The 23,719-nt window shown below is 43.4% G+C and overlaps 2 protein-coding genes across 3 annotated transcripts in view; one reads left to right on the top strand and one right to left on the bottom strand.

Moving 5' to 3' along the window:
• ATP5MK (ATP synthase membrane subunit k) overlaps positions 1-2,999 on the top strand; it is a 7,494-nt gene extending 4,495 nt beyond the window's left edge. For both annotated transcript variants that reach the window (XM_003951744.5, XM_003951743.6), the window contains exon 4: positions 2,883-2,999. The gene's annotated coding sequence lies outside the window, so the exon portion shown is untranslated. The remainder of the gene's footprint in view (positions 1-2,882) is intronic.
• TAF5 (TATA-box binding protein associated factor 5) lies at positions 2,984-23,719 on the bottom strand. The gene is made up of 11 exons (XM_001135279.6): positions 23,108-23,719; positions 18,443-18,680; positions 13,479-13,794; positions 12,262-12,425; positions 12,014-12,149; positions 10,194-10,314; positions 8,667-8,796; positions 6,553-6,717; positions 4,697-4,874; positions 4,351-4,528; positions 2,984-4,043 (listed from the first exon to the last, which is right to left on the bottom strand). The coding sequence occupies exons 1-11, from the start codon at positions 23,664-23,666 to the stop codon at positions 3,826-3,828; spliced, it is 2,403 nt and encodes an 800-aa protein (XP_001135279.1). The 5' UTR covers positions 23,667-23,719; the 3' UTR covers positions 2,984-3,825.

Raw genomic sequence — 23,719 nt, 5'->3', positions numbered from 1 at the left:
GCAGGCCAAGGCGGGCAGATGACTTGAGCCCAGGAGTTCAAGACCAGCCTGGGCAACATGATGAAACCCCATCTCTACCAAAAAACAAAAATTAGCCAGGGTGGGAGAACTGCTTAAGTCCAGGAGGCGAAGGTTGCAGTGAGCCGAGATCACGCCACTGCATTCCAGCTTGGGCGAAAGAGCAAAACCGTGTCTCAAAAAAAAGAAAAAGAGGCTGGGTGCAGTGGCTTGTGCCTGTAATCCCAGCACAATGGGAGGCCGAGGCAGGCGGATCACCTGAGGTCAGGAGTTTGAGACTAGCCTGGCCAACATGGTGAAACCCCATCTCTACTAAAAATACGAAAGTTAGCCAGGTGTGGTGGCAGGCGCCTATAATCCCAGCTACTCGGGAGGCTGAGGCAGGAGAATAGCTTGAGCCCAAGAGGCAGAGGTTGCAGTGAGCTGAGATCACGCCATTGCACTCCAGCCTGGGGGACAAGAGCAAGACTTCGTCTCAAAAAAAAAAGGGAGAAAAATATTGCCCATGTCCCAAGACCCTAACAATTTTTGTTACATGTATTTTGTTTGGTTTCCAGTGACTATGATCACGTCTGTAATTTTGTCTTATACCAAATATATCTTTAATTTGAATGCATGTCTGTTTATAAATATATGAACTATTTCAGAGAGGAACTCTCGTTCCCATTAGAATTAGTAATACTACAATGAATGCTTTTGAGCATGAAGCCTTGTCTATATCTAGGATTGTCATCTTAGGCAAAAGTGCTTTCCCAATTATGGGGTACCCAGCTTTGTAAATGGGTGTGTCTTTTGCCCAGCCAATGTGAAATGTAACTTTCTGGTTTTTGCTAATTTGATGAGTAAAAAAAATTGTGTTTCTTGCTTTTTGAAGGGCATGTTTTTCTGTGTTTACTGTTTGCATTTTTCTTGAAAATACAATTCATTCTATACATGTTTTTATTTATCAATTGGGTGACTTGGAAGCTCTTTATGTAATCATTAACCAACCTTTTATATCAGTTGCAAATATTTCTTTTTCTAGTTTGTTTCCAATGTTTATGTAATTCTATCTTTTCCTTAAATCCCCATAGGTTTTATTTTCTTATAATCCTCCAACCCCCATTTGCCCATCCTTTAAATATCTGTTGTGTTGGCAATGGGTGATATGTGGAAAGCCCAAATGCCAGATCTTCATCTGATGTAGCTCTCCTTCGCAGACTTTTTTTTTTTTTTTTTTTTTTTTTTTTTTTTTTGAGATGGAGTTTCACTCTTGTTGCCCAGGCTGGAGTGCAATGGCATGATCTTGGCTCACTGCAACCTCTGCCTCCCGGTTCAAACAATTCTCCTGCCTCAGGCTCCTGAGTAGCTGGGATCACATGTGCACACCACCACGCATGGCTAATTTTTTTGTATTTTTAGTAGAGACGAGGTTTCACCATGTTGGTCAGGCTGGTCTCAAACTCCTGACCTCAGGTGATATGCCCGCCTTGGCTTCCCAAAGTGTTGGGATTACAGGTGTGAGCCACCACACCGAGCCCGGATATTTTTCTTTTTGAGACTCTAGCTCTGTTGCCCAGGCTGGAGTGAAGTGGTGCGATCTCAGATCACTGCAACCTCTGCTTCCCGGGCTCAAGTGACCCTCCCGCCTCAGCCTCCTGAATAGCTGGGATTTCAGGTGCATGCCACCACACCCAGTTAATTTTTGTATTTTCTTTTGGTAGACAGGGTTTTGTGATGTTGCCCAGGCTGCTCTCAAACTCCTGGGCTCAAGTGATCCACCTGCCTCAGTCTCCCAAAGTGCTGGGATTACAGGCATGAGCCACTGTGCCTGGCCTCTTCTATGCTTAAGAGCTTTTCCAATCTCAAAACAGTTGACCTTAGGGAGTGCATATCCGACAATGCAGTGATCACTGGCTTATTCCTGACGAACAGGTAGTATTTTGCCCAATTTTTTATATTAATTACCTCCTAACTTCAGAAGGGTGGTAGTATCCCCATTACAAAAATGGAGAGGCTGGGCATGGTGGCTCACGCCTGTAATCCCAGCACTTTGGGAGGCTGAGGTGGGTGGACCATCTGAGATCAGGAGTTCGAGACCAGCCTGGCCAACATGGTGAAACCCCATCTCTACTAAAAATATAAAAATTAGCCGGGCGTGGTGGCAGGCACCTGTAATCCCAGCTACTCGAGAGGCTGAGGCGTGAGAATCACTTGAACCCAGGAGGCAGAGGTTGCAGTGAGCCGAGATTGCACCGCTACACTCCATCCTGGGGGATAGAGCGAGACTGTGTCTCTGAACAAAAAAAAAAGATGTTACTTTATATGCTAGACTTTTCCAGTAGTATACCTTTAGGATCATACTAAATTGTTGGTAGCTTATTTGTTAAAGGTGGAATGTTAGGTTAAAATGTATTAATCTGAGGCCAGGCACAGTGGCTTACACCTGTAATCCCAGTACTTTGGGAGGCTGAGGCGGGTGGATCACTTGAGGTCAGGAGTTCGAGACCAGCCTGACCAACATGGTGAAACCCTGTCTCTACTAAAAAATACAAAATTAGCCGGGTGTGGTGGCACATGCCTGTAATCCCAGCTACTTGGGAGGCTGAGGCAGGGGAATCACTTGAACCTGGGACGCGGAGGTTGCAGTGAGCCGAGATTGTGCCATTGCACTCCAGCCTGGGCAACAAGAGCGAGCTCTGTCTCAAAAAAAAAAAAAAAAAGTATTAATCTGAGATACACTTTAATTTTTTTGGTGTTACGTCTTTGACAATCTAATAAATTCGCATTCAGTTTCAGTGGGTTCATGTTACCTTAGTAATTCTTGAGTGTCTTAAGAGTAAAGCTGACCACATTTGTATCTAAACTGTTTGCTTTGTTTATAGGATTTTAAACTGTCTACGGTTCTTAACCTCATCTGTTAAGTTCCCATGCCTGGAGAAGCTAATGCCAACTCATCATGTGATAATTCAATTTGTACAATAAATTATGAACCTGGAAAAGCTGGTTGTCTTTATTTACAAGATATCAAAAATATAAAAACTGTACAAAATGCAACAAAGGCAAAAACTGGCAGTGACTTGGTCTAAATCTTTTAGTTTCCCAAAGCAAGGCTCAGTACTGGAGGTAAGCAACTGAAATGTCTGTCTGACTTCAAGTGTACTAGGTTGTATGTAGCTGTTTTAGCTGAAGTAGAACATGGAAGCTAAATTTCTTCACCTGGTTTTATCGAGTGTTTGGGTGCACTCAAAACTCAACAGGTATATAAATTCAGATGTCAGTGGGTGGCTGTACTTCATCTAGATCTAAGAAAGGAACCCTACCTAGTTACATACATTCCACTAATCATGGGCCAAGAAAAAAAAAGTTAGTGGATCATTTAACATAGTTTTTGAGTGCCATACAGTAACTACGTTTTTACAGCAGAAACATACATGCTCATAGGATTCTTCAGCTAAAATTCAAGATGATAGTATATTTCTGAATTTGAATCTTGAAGCAGGATGAATTATTGAAATCAACTTTTTTTCTAAATGTAATAAATTAAAATAGCATTTGAACAGAAAATGCATAGTTTCCACACAATCCAAAGCACCATAAATGTTCCCTCCATGATCATAATACCTCTTATTCAACTAACGGAAATTAGTCAAATGTGGTTGCTATAGAAACGTGGAACTGTCCTGTTCAGATTTTCCAAGCAGCATACTTCCAGATCCATATAGACAAAAACATTCTCTGTAGCTTAAATATTAATCACTGAGGTATTTGCTTTTAGTCTCCCTTTTTAAAAACAGTAGCTTCCAAAAGGTCTTTAATACCGATGGTTTATTGTGGACTATAAGCTCCTGCAGCTAGAACCAGGTTTCTTCGAGTAAAATGAAGGTGTACAACTGGTGTTGATTTGGTCATATATGTTCCCAACAATAACTCCTGTGAATTCTCAGGTAAATTTATATGCCCAGTGGCTGTAGTAAAGTCATCGGTCTCTAAATCTTCAAAGGCTTTGATAGCATCCCATAATCGAACTGTATTATCCATTGAACCTAAGGGGAAGTCAAAGGAAACCATTAGTTGCATCCATCATATTTACATTCGGACATTTTGTCCACTACACTATGTATTTACTGTACATTTTGGGTGAAAAATCTAAACTTGACCAACAACTCTATTCCTTCCTAAGGAGCATTATCAAGCAGTACTTTAACCTGAGAAGTGATTGATGTAGGATGACACTCTGGAATCATAGCTAAAGGGAAGTAAAACCTAAAACATAAGGACTTAGTGTTGCAGTCGTCAACACTGTTTCCTCTTAACATAGCATTTACCATAAAGCCATTAATAGTCATTTACCTGATGCCAAAATTTCACCATCTCTACTAAACCTAAGTGAACAGACTGTATCAGTGTGGCCTTTTAATTCTCCAACCATCAAACCATGTCCAATATCCCAAAGAAGCACTCTGCCATCTGTTGCTCCTGTAGCCAGGAATCTCCCATTGGGAGAAAATGTCAAGGAATGAATTGGTCCCTAGAAAAAAGTTCATAGAAAAGATCAAAGTATGTCTAGGAAAATAAGACAAAATTTTAAAGTTTTGTAGTAAGAATGGTATCTTTAAAATTTATGTGTCACTTGTTTAAAAAATATTTTTATTTTGAAAGCAACCTTGGATGCTGGAATAATAAGAGTGTAAAATACCTTGTGTCCAGTGAAGATCCTTACACAGTTACCATTCAGGACGTCCCAGAGCCGCACAGTTCTGTCTGCAGAGCCCGTAGCAACATAATTAGAATTTGGATGGAATCTGGTACAATTCACATCAGCAAGATGGCCGGCAAATATTCTTAAAGGCTGATAGTGGTCTGTAGCCCAGAGCCTTTTATAAAGTTATTGAAAGCAAAAGATGACAATTAGTAGATAGCTGTGAAATGCCAAAAATCTATACAAAATAAATACAGAAACATCCACATGAAAAGTTAGTTCTGAGTGGGCCCCCCACTTACTAGTTAACTGAGGGGAAGAAAAATGAGACTCACAGTCTTAAGAGTTCATCTGGTACAATTTTTTTTTTTTTTTTTAAGCTGAGGTCTTGGCCAGGCGTGGGGGCTCACGCTTACAATTCTAGCACTTTGGGAGGCCGAGGCATGCAGATCACGAGGTCAGGAGTTCGAGACCAGACTGACCAACATGGTGAAACACCGTCTTTACTAAAAATACAAAAAATTAGCCAGGCATGGTGGTGCACGCCTGTAATCCCAGCTACTCAGGAAGCTGAGGCAGGAGAACTGCTTGAACCCAGGAGGTAGAGGTTGCAGTGAGCCGAGATGGCGACACTGCACTCCAGCCTGGGTAACAGAGCGAGACTCTGTCTCAAAAAAAAAAAAAAAATGCTGAGGTCTTGCTCTGTTGCCCAAGCTGGATTCAAACTCGGTTCCAGCAATCCTCCCACCTCAGCCTCCCCAGTAGCTGGGACTATAGGCGTGTACCACTGTAGCCAGCCAAAACTTAAGTTCTAGAACTCCAATTCTCTGTATATTCTTCCTCCTCTATTCCTAGTCTAAACCACACAAAAGTATTTTCCCCTAGTTCTGGCCACCAAATAGTTGTTTTGTTTTGAGACAGTCTCACTCTGTCATCCAGGCTAGAATGCCGTGGTGCAATCTCGGCTCACTGCAACCTCTGCCTCCTGGGTTCAAGCAATTCTGCCTCAGCCTCCTGAGTAGCTGGGACTACAGGCACGTGCCACCACACCCGGCTAATTTTTTTTTTTTTTTTCAGTAGAGACAGGGTTTCATCATGTTGGCCAGGCTGGTCTGGAACTTCTGGCCTCAAGTTATCTGCCCTCCTTGGCCTCCCAAAGTGCTGGGATTACAGGCGTGAGCCACTGCACCTGGCCAAATAGTTTCTAACCTGAACTACCTTATCCTCAACTTCTAAGCAGATGACAGAGAAACATAAAGGTGCTCACAGTGGTATGGAAGACAAGGTTAAGCATCTGATGGGGTTGGGAGGGAGGATTGTTAATTATTTTTTAAAAACCAGGATTCATATAGATGTAATTGCAGATATAATAATACTCCTGCCCCAATTTCTTTTCTTTTTTTTTTTTTTTTTTTTTTGAGATGAAGTCTCGCTCTTGTCCCCCAGGCTGGAGTGCAATGGTGCGATCTCGGCTCACTGCAACCTCCGCCTCTCGGGTTCAAACGATTCTCCTGCCTCAGCCTCCTGAATAGCTGGGATTACAGGTGCCTACCACCACGCCCGGCTAATTTTTGTATTTTTAGTAGAGACGGGGTTCCACCATGTTGGCCAGGCTGGTCTCAAACTCTTGACCTCAGGTGATCCATCCACCTCGGCCTCCCAAAGTGCTGGGATTACAGGCATGAGCCACTGCGCCCGGCCCCAATTTCAAATAAGTTATAAATGCAAAAGCTTCTCAGAAAGTTGAACCTCAATAATGGAAGTGTAAATGAATTTGGCTGGCTGTGTAATTCCCAACAAGAAACCATTCTGTTCATTGAATAGACCCAGTCATAAGATCACAGTGTTCTTACCGAGCTACTCGGTCATGGCCCCCTGACACAAAATAATATCCATATGGAGAAAATTGTGTGTCCCATACTGGATAGTTGTGTCCTTTATATCCCACCAAACAAGTAAATGTTTGAAGGCTCCACAATCTAACAGTTCCGTCCTCTGAAGAGGAAAGCAGATAGTTCCTGAGAGAAGAGAAGGTGATATATTTGACTCCCAGAGTAACCTTTGGTCACCTGCCCAGTTTTATATACATTTGAATACATTAAATATTTTATATACATTTGACTATATTAAATATACCTAACATGCTGCATCTCACTTTTAATTCATACACGCAATTCACAGTAGGTATCAATTGAAAGAACTAACCAAACTAATGTTAACCCTGACACTCTACATATACCGAGCACCTACTGAATGAGGTAATATGATACAAAAACTTAGGGAAAATCACAGTTCTTTACAAGAAAAAAATAGCAGGGGTAATTAACAAAGTATAGTCAAATAAGGTCAATTGAGAAAGTTTAAGAAATGTGATATGTCACTTAAAACTCAACAATTTTTGACCCTAAAATAAAGATGCTATTTTCCCATGCTGTGTAAGCTATGTAAGAATTAAAAAGGAAATGTCTTTTGAAGAAAAAGAAAAAAAAACTACAGACATGCTAATAATTCTCTACCTTTTTCAAGCATAAACACAAAAGATTGATAGAAGGTTATTACAATTTTCACTGAAATCAGACGTTTCCCTCAAATAAAAATGTATCATCTGGCAAAACCTTATCAAGCAACAAAAAACCTAATTCTCAAAGTTTCGTAATGATGAAACCTTGATGGATGGAAAGCTATTATCTTTTTTTCTTTTCTTCTTTTTTTGAGATGGAGTTTTGCTCTTATCACCCAGGCTGGAGTGCAGTGGTGCAATCTCGGCTCATTGCAACCTCTGCCTCCCAGGTTCAAGTGACTTTCCTGCCTCGGCCTCCCAAGTAGCCAGGATTACAGGTGGGCGCCACCACACCCTGCTAATTTTTGTACTTTCAGTGGAGACGGGATTTCCCATGTTGGCCAGGCTGGTCTCAAACTCCTGATCTCAGGTGATGCGCCTGTCTTGGCCTCCCAAAGTGCTGGGATTATAGGCGTGAGCCACTGTGCCCAGCCTGAAAGCTATTATCTATCCAAGTAATATACTGATGGTATTATGAATACAAAACACCCTCCACCCATTTTTACAGTGTTAGAGATCATGAAAAATAGGCAAATACCTATACACATAGGATGACATTGTAATCATACACCTAAAGGGAAGCAAACCAATTTTGAATTTCCTTTTTCATTTACTCTTAGTACTTTTGATTATAGAAAGATTAATCCTCAATTACTAGCTAATATGCCATTAATGTCAGGAATTTGTCTTAAATTTGATGAAGCAGCCAGAAGACACAATGCAGGGACCCAATGAAGCAATTCAACCCCTAATGGAGTTCTATAAAACTAAAGCTTTGGTTGGTTATTTACCATTGGGTAACAAATAAAAATAATTTAAAAAAAAAAGGAAATACTAAAGCTAATTTTTAAAACCAGTAAGCCCTGAAACTGTGCATTTTGATTCTATAAATTTGAGTATACAGGCCAGGCACAGTGGCTCACGCCTGTAATCCCAGCACTTTGGGAGGCTGAGGTGGGCAGATCACCTGAGGTTGAGAGTTCAAGACCAGCCTGACCAACATGGAGAAACCCCATCTCTAATAAAAAAATAAAATTAGCCAGGTGTGGTGGCACATGCCTGTAATCCCAGCTACTCAGGAGGCTGAGCCAGGAGAATCGCTTGAACCCAGGAGGCGGAGGTTGCGGTAAGCCAAGATCACGCCATTGCACTCCAACCTGGGCAACAAGAGCAAAACTCTGTCTCAAAAAAAAAAAAAAAAGTGAGTATACATTAAATTGCTACCATGTACAAACACCAGGATTCAAAGATGAATTAGCAAATGGCAAGATTCTAAAAGATGATGAACGTCAACCATGAGATTTTTATCAGAATTTTCCCAGCATTTGCATAATGTTTCCAGTAGTTAACTTTTATATAATTTCAATATAACATAGCAGTATTTAATTTTTATTGTTTGTATTTTACCTATCCGGACTGAAGCTGGCTCCGTAGACAGGCCCACTGTGACCATACAAAATCTTCAACTCACTTGCTGTTTTCTCATCCATGATTCTTTCTAAGACATCATCTGATTCTTTGTCTATAAGACTAAGATCTAAAATGGTCCAGAAATATTGATATTTTAAAAGTACATTCATCAAAACTTTTAAAGTAATCATATCACAGTGCAGGAGAGGAATTAACATTTGAAAATTTCCTTCTATATACCAACCACACTTTGCTAATCCCTCTAAATTAGGCAGTATCATCTCAGCGTGTAAGAGAAGAAACTGACGTTCAGAACAGATAATTTGCTAGAGTGCACACAGCTACTCAGTGTGGGAACCAGAACTGAAACTCAGTTTTGCCCACTATGCCACAGTGTTTCACAAAATGAAAACTATGGGCCAGGCATGGTGGCTCACACCTGTAGTCTCAGAATTTTGGTAGGCCGAGGCGGGCAGATTGCTTGAGCCCAGAGGAGTTCGAGACCAGCCTGGACAACATGGAGAAACCCTGTCTCTACAAAAAATAAAAAATTAGCCAGTGTGGTTGCACACACCTGTAGTCTCAGCTACTCAGGAGGCTGAAGTGGGAGGATCACTTCAGCCCAGGGATTAGAGGCTGCAGTGAGCCGTGATCACACCACTGCATTCTAGCCTGGGCAACAGAGTGAGACCCCATCTAAAAAAAATTTAAAAATTAAAAAAAAACCTATGGAAATATTGAAATAATTTAAAATATATTGTTTTATTTAAATAATATAGTTAGTAAAAAACTTTTATTTCAGGCCGGGTGTGGAGGCAGGAAAATCGCTTGAACCCGGGAGGCGGAGGTTGCAGTGAGCCACCTATAATTCCAGCACTTTGGGAGGCCAGACAGGCGGATCACCTGAGGTCAGGAGTTCGAGACCAGCCTGGCCAACATGGCGAAACCCTATCTCTACTAAAAATACAAAAATTACCTGGGCATGGTGGTGGGCACCTGTAATCCCAGCTACTGGGGAGCTGGGGAGGCTGACACAGGAAAATCCCTTGAACCTGGGAGGTAGAGGCTGTAGTGAGCCAAGACTGCGCCATTGCACTCTAGCCTGGGTGACAGGGCGAGACTCTGTCTCAAAAAAACAAAAAGTAAAAAACTTTCAAATAAAATCCTGACCTTATTTGTTCTTTTTAGCCATTTTTATGACTAAAACAGGAAGTACCATCCCTTATTTAAAGATTTTTTAAGATATACAAGCAATCATAAAATGTTAGATTTTTAACTTTTAAGTTTTTTAGCTTAATACTCACTCATTCTACAGATGAGAAAACTGAGACCTAAAGAAATTAAACCAGTCTAGCACCCCAGTCACTCCAAAGCTTTTTTCACTGTTGGGAATGTTAGAATCTTGAGTTAAAGTAAAATCAAGTGAATTTCTGTAAAGAACACAATCTCCTGTGTATTTTCCATGGAATCAAGATTGGTATAGACTAATGGCAAGTTCACATTCCAAAAGGTCATCTCAGTTACCTGACGCTTGTTTGACACTACGAAGCTTTTTGGGTGTTACCGACCACACTCTGACAGTTGAATCTGCAAAACCTCCAGCAATCAGACTAGAATCATCAGTGACATCCACTGCAGTGAGACCCTGCCAATAAAAGGGTTAGACTAAACAATACTATTTTAGGATATTTAGAGATAGGAAGCAAATGTTAATCATTTTCACACTATACTAAATATCTCCTCAATCCTCTATTTTAAGGAATATATAAAGACTTTTAAAATTCTTGATTTAAAATATTGGCCAAGCGCACTGGCTCATGCCTGTAATCCCAACAATTTGGGAGGCTGAGGCAGGTGGATCACCTGAGGTTAGGAGTTCAAGACCAGCCTGGCCAACATGGTGAAACCCCATCTCTACTAAAAATACCAAAATTAGCCAAGCAGGGTGGTGGGCACCTGTAATCCCATCTACTTGTGAGGCTGACGCAAGAGAATCACTTGAACCCAGGAGGCAGAGGTTGCAGTGAGCCGAAATCATGCCACTGCACTCCAGCCTGGGCAACAGAGTGAGACTCCATCTCAAAAAAAAATAAACAAAAATAAAATACTAAGTTTGGCCGGGCGCGGGGGTTCATGCCTGTTATCACAGCACTTTAGGAGGCTGAGGCGGGTGGATTGCCTGAGCTCAGGAATTCAAGTCCAGCCTGGTCAACCTGGTGAAACCCTGTCTCTACTGAAAATACAAAAATTAGCTGGGCGTGGTGGCTCATGCCTATAATCCCAGCTACTCAGGAGGCTGAGGCAGGAGAATCACTTGAACTGGGAGGCGGAGGTTGCAGTGAGCCAAAATCGCACCACCGCACTCCAGCCTAGGTGTCAGAGCGAGACTCCATCTCAAAAAATAAAATTAAATTAAAATAATAAAATAAAATAAGGTTTATATGGCTGGGCACGGTGGCTCACGCCTGTAATCCCAGCACTTTGGGAGGCTGAGGCGGCCAGATCACTTGAGGTCAGGAGTTCAAGACCAGCCTGGGCAACACGGCAAAATCCTGTCTCTACTAAAAATACAAAAATTAGCCGGGCATGGTGGAGGGTGCCTGTAATCCCAGCTATTCAGGAGGCCGAGGCTGAGGCACAAGAATCGTTTGAACCCGGGAGGCAGAGGTTGCAGTGAGCTGAGATCTCACCTCTGCACTCCACCCTAGGTGACAGCACAAGACTCTGTCTCAAAAAAAAAAAAAATTGATAAATAAGTTTACGTAAGTACTTAAACCAAGTTCAACAGAAATGAACTACAATTTGCTCCTCCTCAAAGGCTAGCAGAATTCTGATCGGTGAAACAAATGCCATTAAACATTGACTTCTATCTGTTCTGTGCAGTATCCAATTCTCTCTTCCTGAATGCTGTCTTTAAATTGTATAAGAGTTTAGGGGCCACGCGCGGTGGCTTATGCCTGTAATCCCAGCACTTTGGGAGGCCGAGGCAGGCGGATCACAAGGTCAGGAGATCGAGACCATCCTGGCTAACACGGTGAAACCCCATCTCTACTAAAAATACAAAAAATTAGCCGGGCATGGCGGTGTGCGCCTGTAGTCCCAGCTGCTGGGGAAGCTGAGGCAGAAGAATGGCATGAACCTGGGAGGCGGACATTGCAGAGAGCTGAGATCGCGCCACTGCACTCCAGCCTGGGCGACACAGCGAGACTCTGTCTCAGAAAAAAAAAAAAAAGGAGTTTAAATAACGAAACTCCATTTTAGCTAATACATTTGTTTCTCTCTTAATGGTAAATCATCATCCTACATGACTCTCCAGGCAGAAATCGCCCAATTTTTTTACCAACCTGGTAAGCATTGAGAAATGTATAGAAACAAATGGAGGGTAAGCAGTCCGGCCCAAGGCGCACTCGTTTGGTGGTTTCTTTCATATTCATTATCTTATCCAACTTATCTGAATCTTTCAACTCAGGAAGAGGGATTCTGTGAAAGAAAAAGAGAGTCAAAATTACCTTTTGACTATTAACAAACTTGAACTCTATATAACATGTTGTCTCATACCTCCACACACAAGTTCCTGAAGTTTTTTCCTCACCTGTTCTGAGGTGGAGCATTGGGATCTTGTTTTTTGCTTTTGGATCCAATACTATCTTTTTTAGGCTTCTTCTTTTTAGGTTTTCCTTCTTCATTTTCTCCCTCTTCATCCTCGTCATCCAGAGGTACCTCAATTTCTGGTTCTTTTAATAAACCAAAAAATACCTACAAGTCAAAAGAGCCAACATTTTAAAAATTATTTATTCATTAATACACCCATTTTACATCTTGATAGGATAAATCACAATTACAAAATAGTAATTTACACTCTGAAGCAGGGTTCTGTACTTGTCTACCCAATAGCCATTCTCCCCTTTTTCCTTACTAACAGAACCCTGATTTTATTGGAGTAGCAATGTGCTCAGTTAAATCATTTCTGTTCCCAGGCTCCCTTTCAGCTAGGAATGTCCATATAAGTATACTGGGTATGGTTGTATAAAAAAAATATTGTTTTCCTGATTAAAAAGGGAAAGCTTCAGCAGAGATATGCCTTTTGTCCTCCCCCTTCTTCCTTCTTGGAACGGAGCTGCAATGCTGAAACTGCAACAGCCATTTGTGAGCACAAAGAAGAAAGCCACATTCTGAAGATGGTGGATCAGAAACCAGAAGGAGCCAGGGACCTTGATGGCACTGTGGAGCCTTCATGCCAGCCCTGGAAGGCCTTCCTCTGAAATTCATTTTATGGGAGAAAAATTCTTTGTTTCAGCCACTGCATTCAGGGTTCCATAAAATGCAACCATACCCAAATTGTCACATATAAACATCACCCTTAGAACACAAAATTTTATATACAGTATAAAATTGTTTTCAAGCGGCCAGGCGCAGTAGCTCACGCCTGTTATGCCAGCACTTTGGGAGGCGGAGGTGGGTGGATCATCTGAGGTCAGGAGTTCGAGACCAGCCTGGCCAACATGGTGAAACCCTGTCTCTACTAAAGTAAATACAAAAATTAGCCAGGTTGGTGGCGTGTGCCTCTAATCCCAGCTACTCGGGAAGCTGAGGCAGGAGAATCACTTGAACCCAGGAGGTGGAGGTTGCAGTGAGCTGAGATCACGCCACTGCACTCCAGCTTGGGTGACAAGAGCAAAACTCCGTCTCAAAACAAACGAAAAAAATTGTTTCCAAGCTAGCTATAAGAAAAATGTGTAACTTATGTAGATGGAAATGCTACAATTTTTCATAATCTGCATTATAGAGTTCTTAGGTTCATTCCCATACCTTTGATTTGTTTGCCTCTCGTTTAGCCTCTCCTGCCAAACTTCCCACCATCGCATCTATCTGTTGCTTACTACGCGGCATCCCATCAAAGATGTCAATGTAGAGGTGCTCCTGAACTATGTTCCATATCTGATTGTTCTGTTTCTCCTGAAGATGCCTCTTCAAGAGTTGGTACGAGTCACGGGAAATACGCAGAACAAATTTACTTGTTCGAAAATCCAACATGGTCTCATTCCCTTTCATGTGTTCCTTTTTGGTAAGACTAGATAATACTCGTAGGTCATCCTGGTAATAACATTCCTGATCTCCATGGAACCTGTTTCAGTGATTTTAAAAAGTCATTTTTCAATGTAATCATTAAGGGATCTGCCTTTCCCCCATATACTTATAAACCATCCCAGAATATTTTCAATGTAGTAGTCTAAATAATCCTGAACTAAGCTGTAGGATAAGAAGTAACTCATTTCAAAATGACTATAATTCAGTTTCTGAATTTATTCTAAAAATGAACAAATGTAATTCTCTAATGAAATGTATCACAAACATTTTAAGAAAAGAACTTAAATATCCTAAGTGAAAAATAATATACCCACCATTGGTAGACAGTTTCTTTAGAATGGAGACATTTAAAAGAAACTGGTAGACATTTGAAAATATAAGAACCCTTGCTTTACTAAATGTTATGGTTTCTCAAAACCCACTTTTAAAAGTTTTATTATGAAAATTTCAAAAGTATAAAAAAGAGTATAATGAACTCAATGTACACAGTACTCAGCATCTCAACAATAATCAATATATAACATTCTCATAAAACCCATCATTTTTAATGATTTCCTATATTTATTGGAAACATGTACCAGACATTTTTAAAATATCAATACTTTAATATGATCACTAAACAACAAAGTGGAAGTACTCATTGTTTGGTATCAACAACTATTACCAAAGACAATAAAATAAAGCCTTTAGCCTTGATAACAACTAGTAAACTTAAATGTACTTTTGTTTTTACAACGCTTAATTTTCCTAAGAAAATAAAATTAAAGACAATATATTTGGCATTCACTAAAAACAGCAATCAATGCAAAAACATTTTTAAAACAATGACTAAACATATTAGGGCTCCAGCTCTGATAAGCACATAGTCAACAGATTTCTAAACTGTTAACTATGTTACCCCATTACAACTCATCAATATATGATCTAAGATTTCAATAAAATTAGAAATCTCAGCCTCTTATATCAGTAACTGCCCATTATCCTCCTGTGGTGATGGGGTCCTGGCAAGGGGTGAGACTGTCCATAATGGGAAGACAGAGAATCCCCTACGACGTTCCAGCTTCCTATGTGGGGAGACAGCTACACCATGAGACAGGAAGAGCAAAAAGGTTTTTCCTTCTTTTTTAGAGACAGGTTCTTGCTCTGAAGCCTAAGCTGGAGTGCAGTGGTTCAATGCAGCCTGAAACTCCTGGGTTCAGGGATTCCTCTTGCCTCAGTCTCCCGAGTAGCTAGGACTGCTGTGCCACCATACTCCACTAATTTTTGTTTACGCGATCTCAGCTCACTGCAACCTCCACCTCCAGGGCTCAAGCAATTCTCATGCTTCAGCCTCCTGAGCAGCTGGGACTACAGGCACGTGCCACCATGGCCGGCTAATCTTTTGTATTTGAGTAGAGATGGGGTTTCACCATGTTGGCCAGGATGGTCTCGAACTCCTGAGCTCAGGCATTCTGCCCGCCTTGGCTTCTCAAAGTGTGGGATTACCGGCATGAGCCACCATGCCCGGCTCAATTTTTGTTTACTTTTTGTAGAAGCAGGATCTCGTTCTTTTGCCCAGGCTATGTTTTTGTTTTTTTAAGTGACAGTGTCTATGTTGCCAAGGATGGAGTGTTTAGATGACAGTACTTTAAAGAGAAATTAGCTTCTAGGGTAGAAGTTCTGTCATCAGCCTTTCTTATTTTTTTTTTTTTCAAAAGCACTTGGCTACAGAACATTTTGCCTTATATACTTCCTATTAGGCATCCTAATATAATGAATTTACTATAATGGCATAGAAGCCAGGGGTGCTAAGTTCTACTGTTCCTCTATTACTACTACCCTGTGTTAAGTGATAAATCTTGACTTCAGGCTCTGTTGCTTGTATTAAACATTTCTCATTCAGGCCAGGCCCAGTGTCTCACACCTGTAATCCCAGCACTTTGGAAGGCCAAGGTGGGCAGATCACCTGAGGTCGGGAGTTCAAGACCAGCCTGACCAACATGAAGAAACCCTGTGTCTACTAAAAATACAAAATTAGCCAGGCATGGTGATGCATGCCTGTAATCCCAGCTACTTGGGAGGCTGAGGCAGGAGAATTGCGTGAACCTAGGAGGCGGAGGTTGCAGTGAGCCGAGATGGCGCCACTGCATGCCAGCCTGGGTGACAAGAGCAAAACTCCATCTCAAAAAAATATATATATATATTATTCACACTGCTAAGCACGGCCTCCTTTTTTTTTTTCTTGAGATGGACTTTCACTCTTCGCCAAGGCTGGAGTGTAATGGCGCAATCTCAGCTCACTGCAACCTCCGCCTCCCAGATTCAAGTGATTCTCCTGCCTCGGCCTCCCAAGCAGCTGGGATTACAAGTGTCTGCCACCACGCCCGGCTAATTTTTGTATTTTTAGTAGAGACAGGGTTTTGTTATGTTGGCCAGGCTGGTCTCAAACTCCTGACCTCAGGTGATCTGCCCACCTCAGCCTCCCAAAGTGCTGGGATTACAGGCGTGAGCTACCACACCCGGCCTGCCTCCTTCTTAAATACTCCTTTCCCTTAGCTTCTATAACTCAGCTCTCCCCTGGTTTTCTTCCTGTGTATCTCTTCTACTTGGCCATTAAATTTGGAGCTCCTTGGGCCTAGCCCACCGACTGACTTATTTCATACTCTCCCCTAGTCAACCTCATCCATATCCATCAATATTGCACACAACTCCAATTAATAGTTCTAGTCCCTACCTCTCTTCTGAGCTCTCATATATCATCTACCTATCAACTTGACATTTCTTAAATGAGTCAAAGGCATATTCAAATCAGAACTCAAAATTATTCCAAGGCTGACAAATCAAGTCCTCTTCTAGGGTTTTCTGTGTCAGGAATTGGCTCCCCTATCCAGCTAGAACGGCCAGAAAACTGGAGATTTCAATGATATCTCCATCTCCCTCACCTCCCTAGCCAATCTATCAAGTGTCTCATGACTTTGTCTACTTCTCTTCGCCTCCACCACAACCTAGTCCAGTGCTTCTCAATAAGGGTGCTATTAACATTTTGGGCAGGATAATTCTTTGTAAAGTGGGACTACCTAGGTGCACATATTAGAACATTTAGTATTCCTGCTCCTCTGCCCAGTCATTATGACAACCAAAAATGCCTCCACACATTTTTTCTTTTTTTTTTTTTTTTTTTTTTGAGACAGGGTCTCACTCTTGTCATCTAGGCTAGAGTGCAGAGATGCAATCTCAGCTCACTGCAACCTCTATCTCCCAGGTTCAAGCGATTCTCCAGCCTCAGCCTCCCAAATAGCTGGGATTACAGGAGTGAGCTACCACACCCAGCTAATTTTTGCATTTTTTTGAAGAGACTAGGTCTCACCAGGCTAGTCTCAAACTCCTGAGGTCAAATTGATCCACCCGCCTCAGCCTCCCAAAGTGCTGGGATTAAAGGCATGAGCCGCAGCGCCGGGCCACCTCTACACATTTTCAAATGGTCTAGTGGAAGGAGCAATTCCACCTCCAGTTGAGAACCACTGCAATAACTTCCAAAACTTGTCCCTATAGTCATTCTATCCCCCATTTGTTTTCCCCACTGCATAAAGGTCCTTTCAAAGTATATATCTAATAACGACATGGTCCTTTAATGACTCTGTAGCAGAAATGACTCTGTAGCAAAAAGGCTTCGCTCTCCCCAAATATCCATTTTTCCTGTCTTCCTCCATAAAAGAAAACCTGAATATCAGCTGGGCACATAGACACTTAGGTAAAGACTACATTTCTTATTTCCCTTGTAGCTAGGTGTGGCCACTGACTGTTAAGATATAAAAGGAAGAAGTGTGTGCAGTTTCCGTGTGCCCTACCTGCTGACTGGCACACTGATGTGACTGCTTAGAGCAGGAAAACCATCTTATGCCACAAGGTGGAAATTGCATGAAAAGCATGAGAGAGCAACGAGACCGAAGGAGCTTGGGGCCCTGGTAATGAAGAACCCACCACACCAATCCCGAATGTCCCACATTTACGAGAAAAATAAACAAACTTTTATTGTATTTAAACCTCTGTTGTTTGGGTTCTCAGTTACTCTTATTCTAATCGAATCCTAACACTGCTTCCTAGTTTTCTTAAGATAAAGGCAAAAATAAACTTTTATTTATGCCATTGTTGATGAGTTTTCAGTGACTCTCAACAAAATCTAATCCTATCCAATACAACTCCCTACTGCTCTTAGGATAAACAAAGACCCTCAACATGGCCCAAAAACCTGCCTATCCTTTTTTTTCAATGCCTTCACTTTAACAATAGAACCTGCCTACTGTTCCAGTCCCTAACCAATTCCTAGCTTCATGGTATACCACACCCCCATCCCATTCTCTGCTCCAGCTACCCTGGCCATCTTTCAGCCTCTGTACCTACCAGGATCCTTCCCACCAGAGAACTTTTACACATGCTTTTCCCTCTTCTCTTCATCTGGTTAACTCCTACCTAATCTTCAGATCTCAAATCTCACTTAAAGTATCATTTCCTCTGGAAGCCTTCTCTGACTTCTCCAGCTAGATCAAACCCCACATTTTAAGTTCTCATAGCCTCAGGTACCTCTCCTTCACAACGTACTTTTTAAGTTGCAGTCTTACATTTTTGTGGTTACAGATGTGAAAACATATGCACGCACACACACACACTACATATGTGTGTATATATATATGTAAAAATTTACATACTTCTCAAAGAATGACTTTGCTTCATTCTCATGTTGATTGTAGACTAGCTCCAAGTACATGTGCACAAACAGAGGATAAAAAAGTTGGGACAACTCTGCCCGATGGCAGTCCAGGGAACATTCAATGAAGTGTTTCAGTCCACTATAGTATTCTTCATACATTGTGGGATCTCCTTGTTGGTTGTAGGCTGACAACACGGCACTGACATCTGGCTGGTCTTCCACAGCAACACTTCCAACTATTTAAAAAACAAAAAACTTTTAAGAAAATGACCTATTATGACCATGTGACTATGGCTGTATTGTTAAGGCCCACAGGTGAGTTGTTTCTCAGACTGTTGTCTCTTTCTTCCCACTGTCTCTTCCTCAACACAATCACATAATCTTTTTTTTTTTTTTTTTTTTTGAGAGGGAGTCTGGCTCTGTCGCCAGGCTGAAGGGCAGTGGGGAGATCTCGGCTCACTGCAACCTCCACCTCGCAGGCGAGTGTCTTGCCTCAGCCTCCCAAGTAGCTGGGACTACAAGCGTGCGCCACCATGCCCAGCTAATTTTCATATTTTCAGTAGAGACAGGGTTTCACCATGTTGGCCAGGATGATCTTGATATCTTGACCTTGTGATCCTCCCACCTCGGCCTCCCAAAGTGTTGGAATTACAGGCATGAGGCACCACTGCACCTGGCCCACGTAGTCTTTTTTTTTTTTCTTTTTAAGATGGAGTTTCACTCTTGTCGCCCAGGCTGTAGTGCAATGCACAATCTTGGCTCACTGCAACCTCCCCATCTCGGGTTCAAGCGATTCTCCTGCCTCAGCCTCCTAAGTAGCTGGGATTACAGGCATGCACCACTATGCCCAGCTAATTTTTGTATTTTTAGTAGAGACGGGGTTTCACTATGTTGGCCAGGCTAGTCTCAAACTCCTGACCACAGGTGATCCACTTGCCTCCCAAAGTGCTGGGATTACGAGTATGAGCCGCCGGGTGCGGTGGCTCCCGCCTGTAATCTCAGCACTTTGGGAGGCTGAGACAGGTGGATCACGAGGTCAGGAGATCGAGGCCATCCTGGCTAACACAGTGAAACCCCGTCTCTACTAAAAACACAAAAAATTAGCCAGGTGTGGTAGTGGGCGCCTGTAGTCCCAGCTACTCGGGAGGCTGAGGCAGGAGAATGGCATGAACTCGGGAGGCAGAGGATGCAGTGAGCCGAGATCGCGCCACTGCACTCCAGCCTGGTGACAGAGCAAGACTCCGTCTCAAAAAAAAAAAAAAAACAATAACAAGGAGTCAGTATTTCTCCTGGAACTACCTGATGTTAAAGACAAATTGTATAAAAGATGATATGTGCAAATCAAACAACTACATTAACTTTCTCTCAATGCTCTGTGCAAACGGCACCCACCACGACCAAGCCATGCACTGCAGTAACATTCCCAGCTCTCTGAGCCACCCAAGCACTGTGTAACATTCTTGTAACATATCCTATCCTGTGTTCCCTTCACATTATATACATCTCTTACCCCTTACAAAATATAAGTACTTAAGGGTGGGAAGGACCATGCCTTATTTGTATCTTCAAAAGGTAGTTATATGCTTAAGACAATTTCCATAACCACCACTTCAAAACAGAAAACGTAAGTATTTATTGGTAATACAGCACCACCTAACAATACATCTGTCAATTAAATCAGTCAATTAATCTGTCAATTAAATCAGAATTTGGTTGTTGGAAATTTTTGTAAGTTGCCATTATAGTACACTTTGCTCTTTACTGCACAAATGTGATAATTTCTTTGGTTACTCTGATGGCCTCTTTTCCTCCTTACTGATTTCTCAGTTATGATCTATAATTAGGTCAAGTTTCTGAAGAGATCTGAGATTACAGCAAAATAACCAACAATATAATTCATCTTATAGTTCATTCACAAAATTCAACATTCAAAAAAGATTCCTCTTTTTTTTTTTTTTTGTAAAGACGGAGTTTTGCTCTGTCACCCATGCCAGAGAACAATGGCTTGATCTCAGCTCACTGCAACTTCTGCCGCCTGGGTTAAAGTGGTTCACCTGCCTCAGCCTCCTGAGTAGCTGGGGCAACAGGCACATGCCACCACGCCCAGCTAATTTTTTTGTATTTTTAGTAGAGATGGGGTTTCACCAAGTTGGCCAAGCTGGTCTTGATCTCCTGACCTCAAGTGATCCACCCGCCTTGGCCTCCCAAAGTGCTGGGACTACAGGCGTGAGCCACCGAGCCCGGCCTTCAATCACATCTGCACACATTTCTATTCATGGATTACAATGAGGTATGAATACAATGCTATGTATGAATACTTCATTTCTGGCAATGCTGCAAAAATTAGGCCTCATACAGACTAATTTGGCTAAAAGCTCTGCACTGGGTAATTCAATAAACATTTATTGTTAGCTCAGGATCACCTTTGATACCTTATACTGTATATGAGTTTTACTGTATGGATTTGTGACAACAGTTGCTGGGAGAAAGGAGGGGCTCAGGTTTCAGGGACATACACAGAGGCATAAACTTATCCATACCAAACATTTTACATATATATATTATAAGTGCCTCAAGTGGCCGGGCACGGTGGCTCACGCCTGTAATCCCAGCACTTTGGGAGGCCAAGGCGGGTGGATCACAAGGTCAGGAGATCGAGACCATCCTGGCTACCACGGTGAAACCCCATCTCTAATAAAAATACAAAAAAAAATTAGCCAGGCATGGTGGCACGCGCCTGTGGTCCCACCTACTCGGGAGGCTGAGGCAGGAGAATCGCTTGAACCTGGGAGGCGGAGGTTGCAGTGAGCCAAGATCACACCACTGCACTCCAGCCTGGCCGACAGAGCGAGACTCAGTCAAAAAAAAAAAAAAAAAAAAGCCTCATAACCACTCATTTAATAGAGAGAGAAAATTCAACATGAGAATGACCTGCTTCCTGACAATATGAATGTAAAAAAAAATTTTTTTTTTTTTTGAGACAGAGTCTCGTTCTATCACCCAGGTTGGAGTGCAGTGGCGCAATCTTGGCTCACTGCAACCTCAGCCTCCCGGGGTCAAGTGATTCTCCTGCCTCAGCCCCCCAGGTAGCTGGGATTACAGGCATGCGCCACCACGCCCGGCTAATTTTTGTATTTCTAGTAGAAAGGGGGTTTCGCCATGTCGGCCAGCCTGGTCTCAAACTCCTGACCTCAGGTGATCCACCCGCCTCAGCCTCCCCAAGTGCTGAGATTCACAGGCATGAGCCACCACGCCCGGCCAATACGAAGGTAAAAAAAATTAAAAAGTAAAAAAATAATGACAATCAGCATCACACAAGTAAATGCAGCAAAGACAAAAAGGTCTGTCCAATGCCCATGTCTAAACACATGGCTCTCAAGCTGCCATATGTCAATACTCCTTAGAAGCACTTATTCAAAAGTGAAGATTCCCAGATTCCACCTCTAGAGGACCTGATTCACTAAGTCTGAAGTGATGCCCAGGAACCTACATCCTCCAAAGACTTAACACTGGTGGTACTCAGCCAGTGTTTAAAAATATATATTTTTAAAATTTCAGCCGGGTGCGGTGGCTCATGCCTGTAATCCCAGCACTTTGGGACGCCGAGGTGGGTGCATCACGAGGTCAGGAATTCAAGACCAGCCTGACCAATATGGCGAAACCCCGTCTCTACTAAAAATATATTTTTAAAAATTAGCTGGGCGTGGTGGCGCGTGCCAGTAGTCCCACCTATTTGGGAGGCTGAGGCAGGAGAATCGCTTAAATCCGGGAGGCAGAGATTGCAGTGAGCTAAGATCACGCCACTGTACTCCAGCCTGGGCAACAGAGCAAGACTCCGTCTCAAAAAAAGAAAAAAAGAAAAAGAAAAAAAAATTTCAACTTTTAGCTGAGATTCAGGGGGTACATGATGTGCAGGACTGTTACAAGGGTATATTGTATGGCGGCCGGGCGCGGTGTCTCACGCCTGTAATCCCAGCACTGTAGGAGGCCGAGGCAGGTGGATCATCTGAGGTCAGGATTTCGAGACCAGCCTGACCAACATGGTGAAAGCCCGCCTCTACTAAAAATACAAAAATTAGCCGGCCGTGGCAGTAGGAGCCTGTAGTCCCACCTACGCGGGAGGCTGAGGCAGGAGAATTGCTTGAACCCGGGAGGCGGAGGTTGCAGTGAGCCGAGGTCGCACCACTGCACTCCAGCCTGGGCAACAGAGCAAGTTTCCGTTTCAAAAAAAAAAAAAATCTATAAAGTATTTATCAACACATCTTTTAAGAGGAACTAAAGAAATAAAGAGAAAATAAAGTACTTAAAGTACGCTAGTACGAAACTGTACAAACACTGTTAGTGTCATGCGGACCTGCCCAAGGCTCAAAAGCCCAAATGAAAGGAAAGGGACCAAAAGCGTGAAGGTCCCGCCTCTCCGCGCTCACCTTCCCCATACATCCCTCTGCTCAACAGCTCTCCTCAGCTTCTCACTGGAACTGACAGCTCGGAAGGGGGTTTGACTGCGCAGCCGGCGCACTAGAGAAAGGGGCGGGCATGTGGCCCTAGAGGCGGGCCCAGGAAATTCAAAACAAGCCCGCAGAGGTGCAGGCCTGCCAGCCCCTGCCTTACCGGCTTGCTCCCCTTCGCGGCGGCCGTACCTACCCGGGACCCCACGGCTCACCTTTACCCGGAGCCGCAGGACCTGAGGCTGAACCTGAGATGACCGTGGCCCCCGAAGCGCCAGTGCCCGGAGGGTCGGGGGCCGCAGGGCCAGGGGCCGAGGCGGTCACCCGGCTGAGAAGCGCGCTGGTCACCTCAGCGCCGGCGCTGTCCACCTCTCCCGGGGCTCCAGAGCCCGCCACTGCCTCCTCCAGCAGCCCGGCCTCACGGCGCAGCGCCTCTTCGGCCTCGCGGAGTTTGCTCTGCCGTAGGAACTGCAGCACGGCCAGTAGAGTCTGCCGGTCATGCGGAGCGCCGGCGTCCGGAGCAGCGGCAGGCACCGGGGCCGCCCCCGCCGGGGCAGCGGCGGAGACAGCCACCGTGGGCTTGGGGGTCCCGCCATCCCCGCCAGTGGACGACGACGCCGCAACGTTCCCGCCGCCGCCGTTGGGGCCGTTGTTGGTAGTGCCGCCGCTACCCTCGCCTGCGCCGTCCCCCGCCTGCGGAGGTAGCAGCGTTGGCGGTCCCTCAGGCTCTAGCTTGACCGCCACCTCCGTCTGCTCCTCCGCCAGCGCCGCCATCTTGCGGCTGAGCCACCTCGCGCCGTCAAGCGTGATTGCATTTTCGCCACATG

Source organism: Pan troglodytes, chromosome 8 (genome assembly GCF_028858775.2).
Source record: "Pan troglodytes isolate AG18354 chromosome 8, NHGRI_mPanTro3-v2.0_pri, whole genome shotgun sequence".
Taxonomy (NCBI): domain Eukaryota; kingdom Metazoa; phylum Chordata; class Mammalia; order Primates; family Hominidae; genus Pan; species Pan troglodytes.
This window is presented reverse-complemented; position numbering and strand designations above follow the sequence as displayed.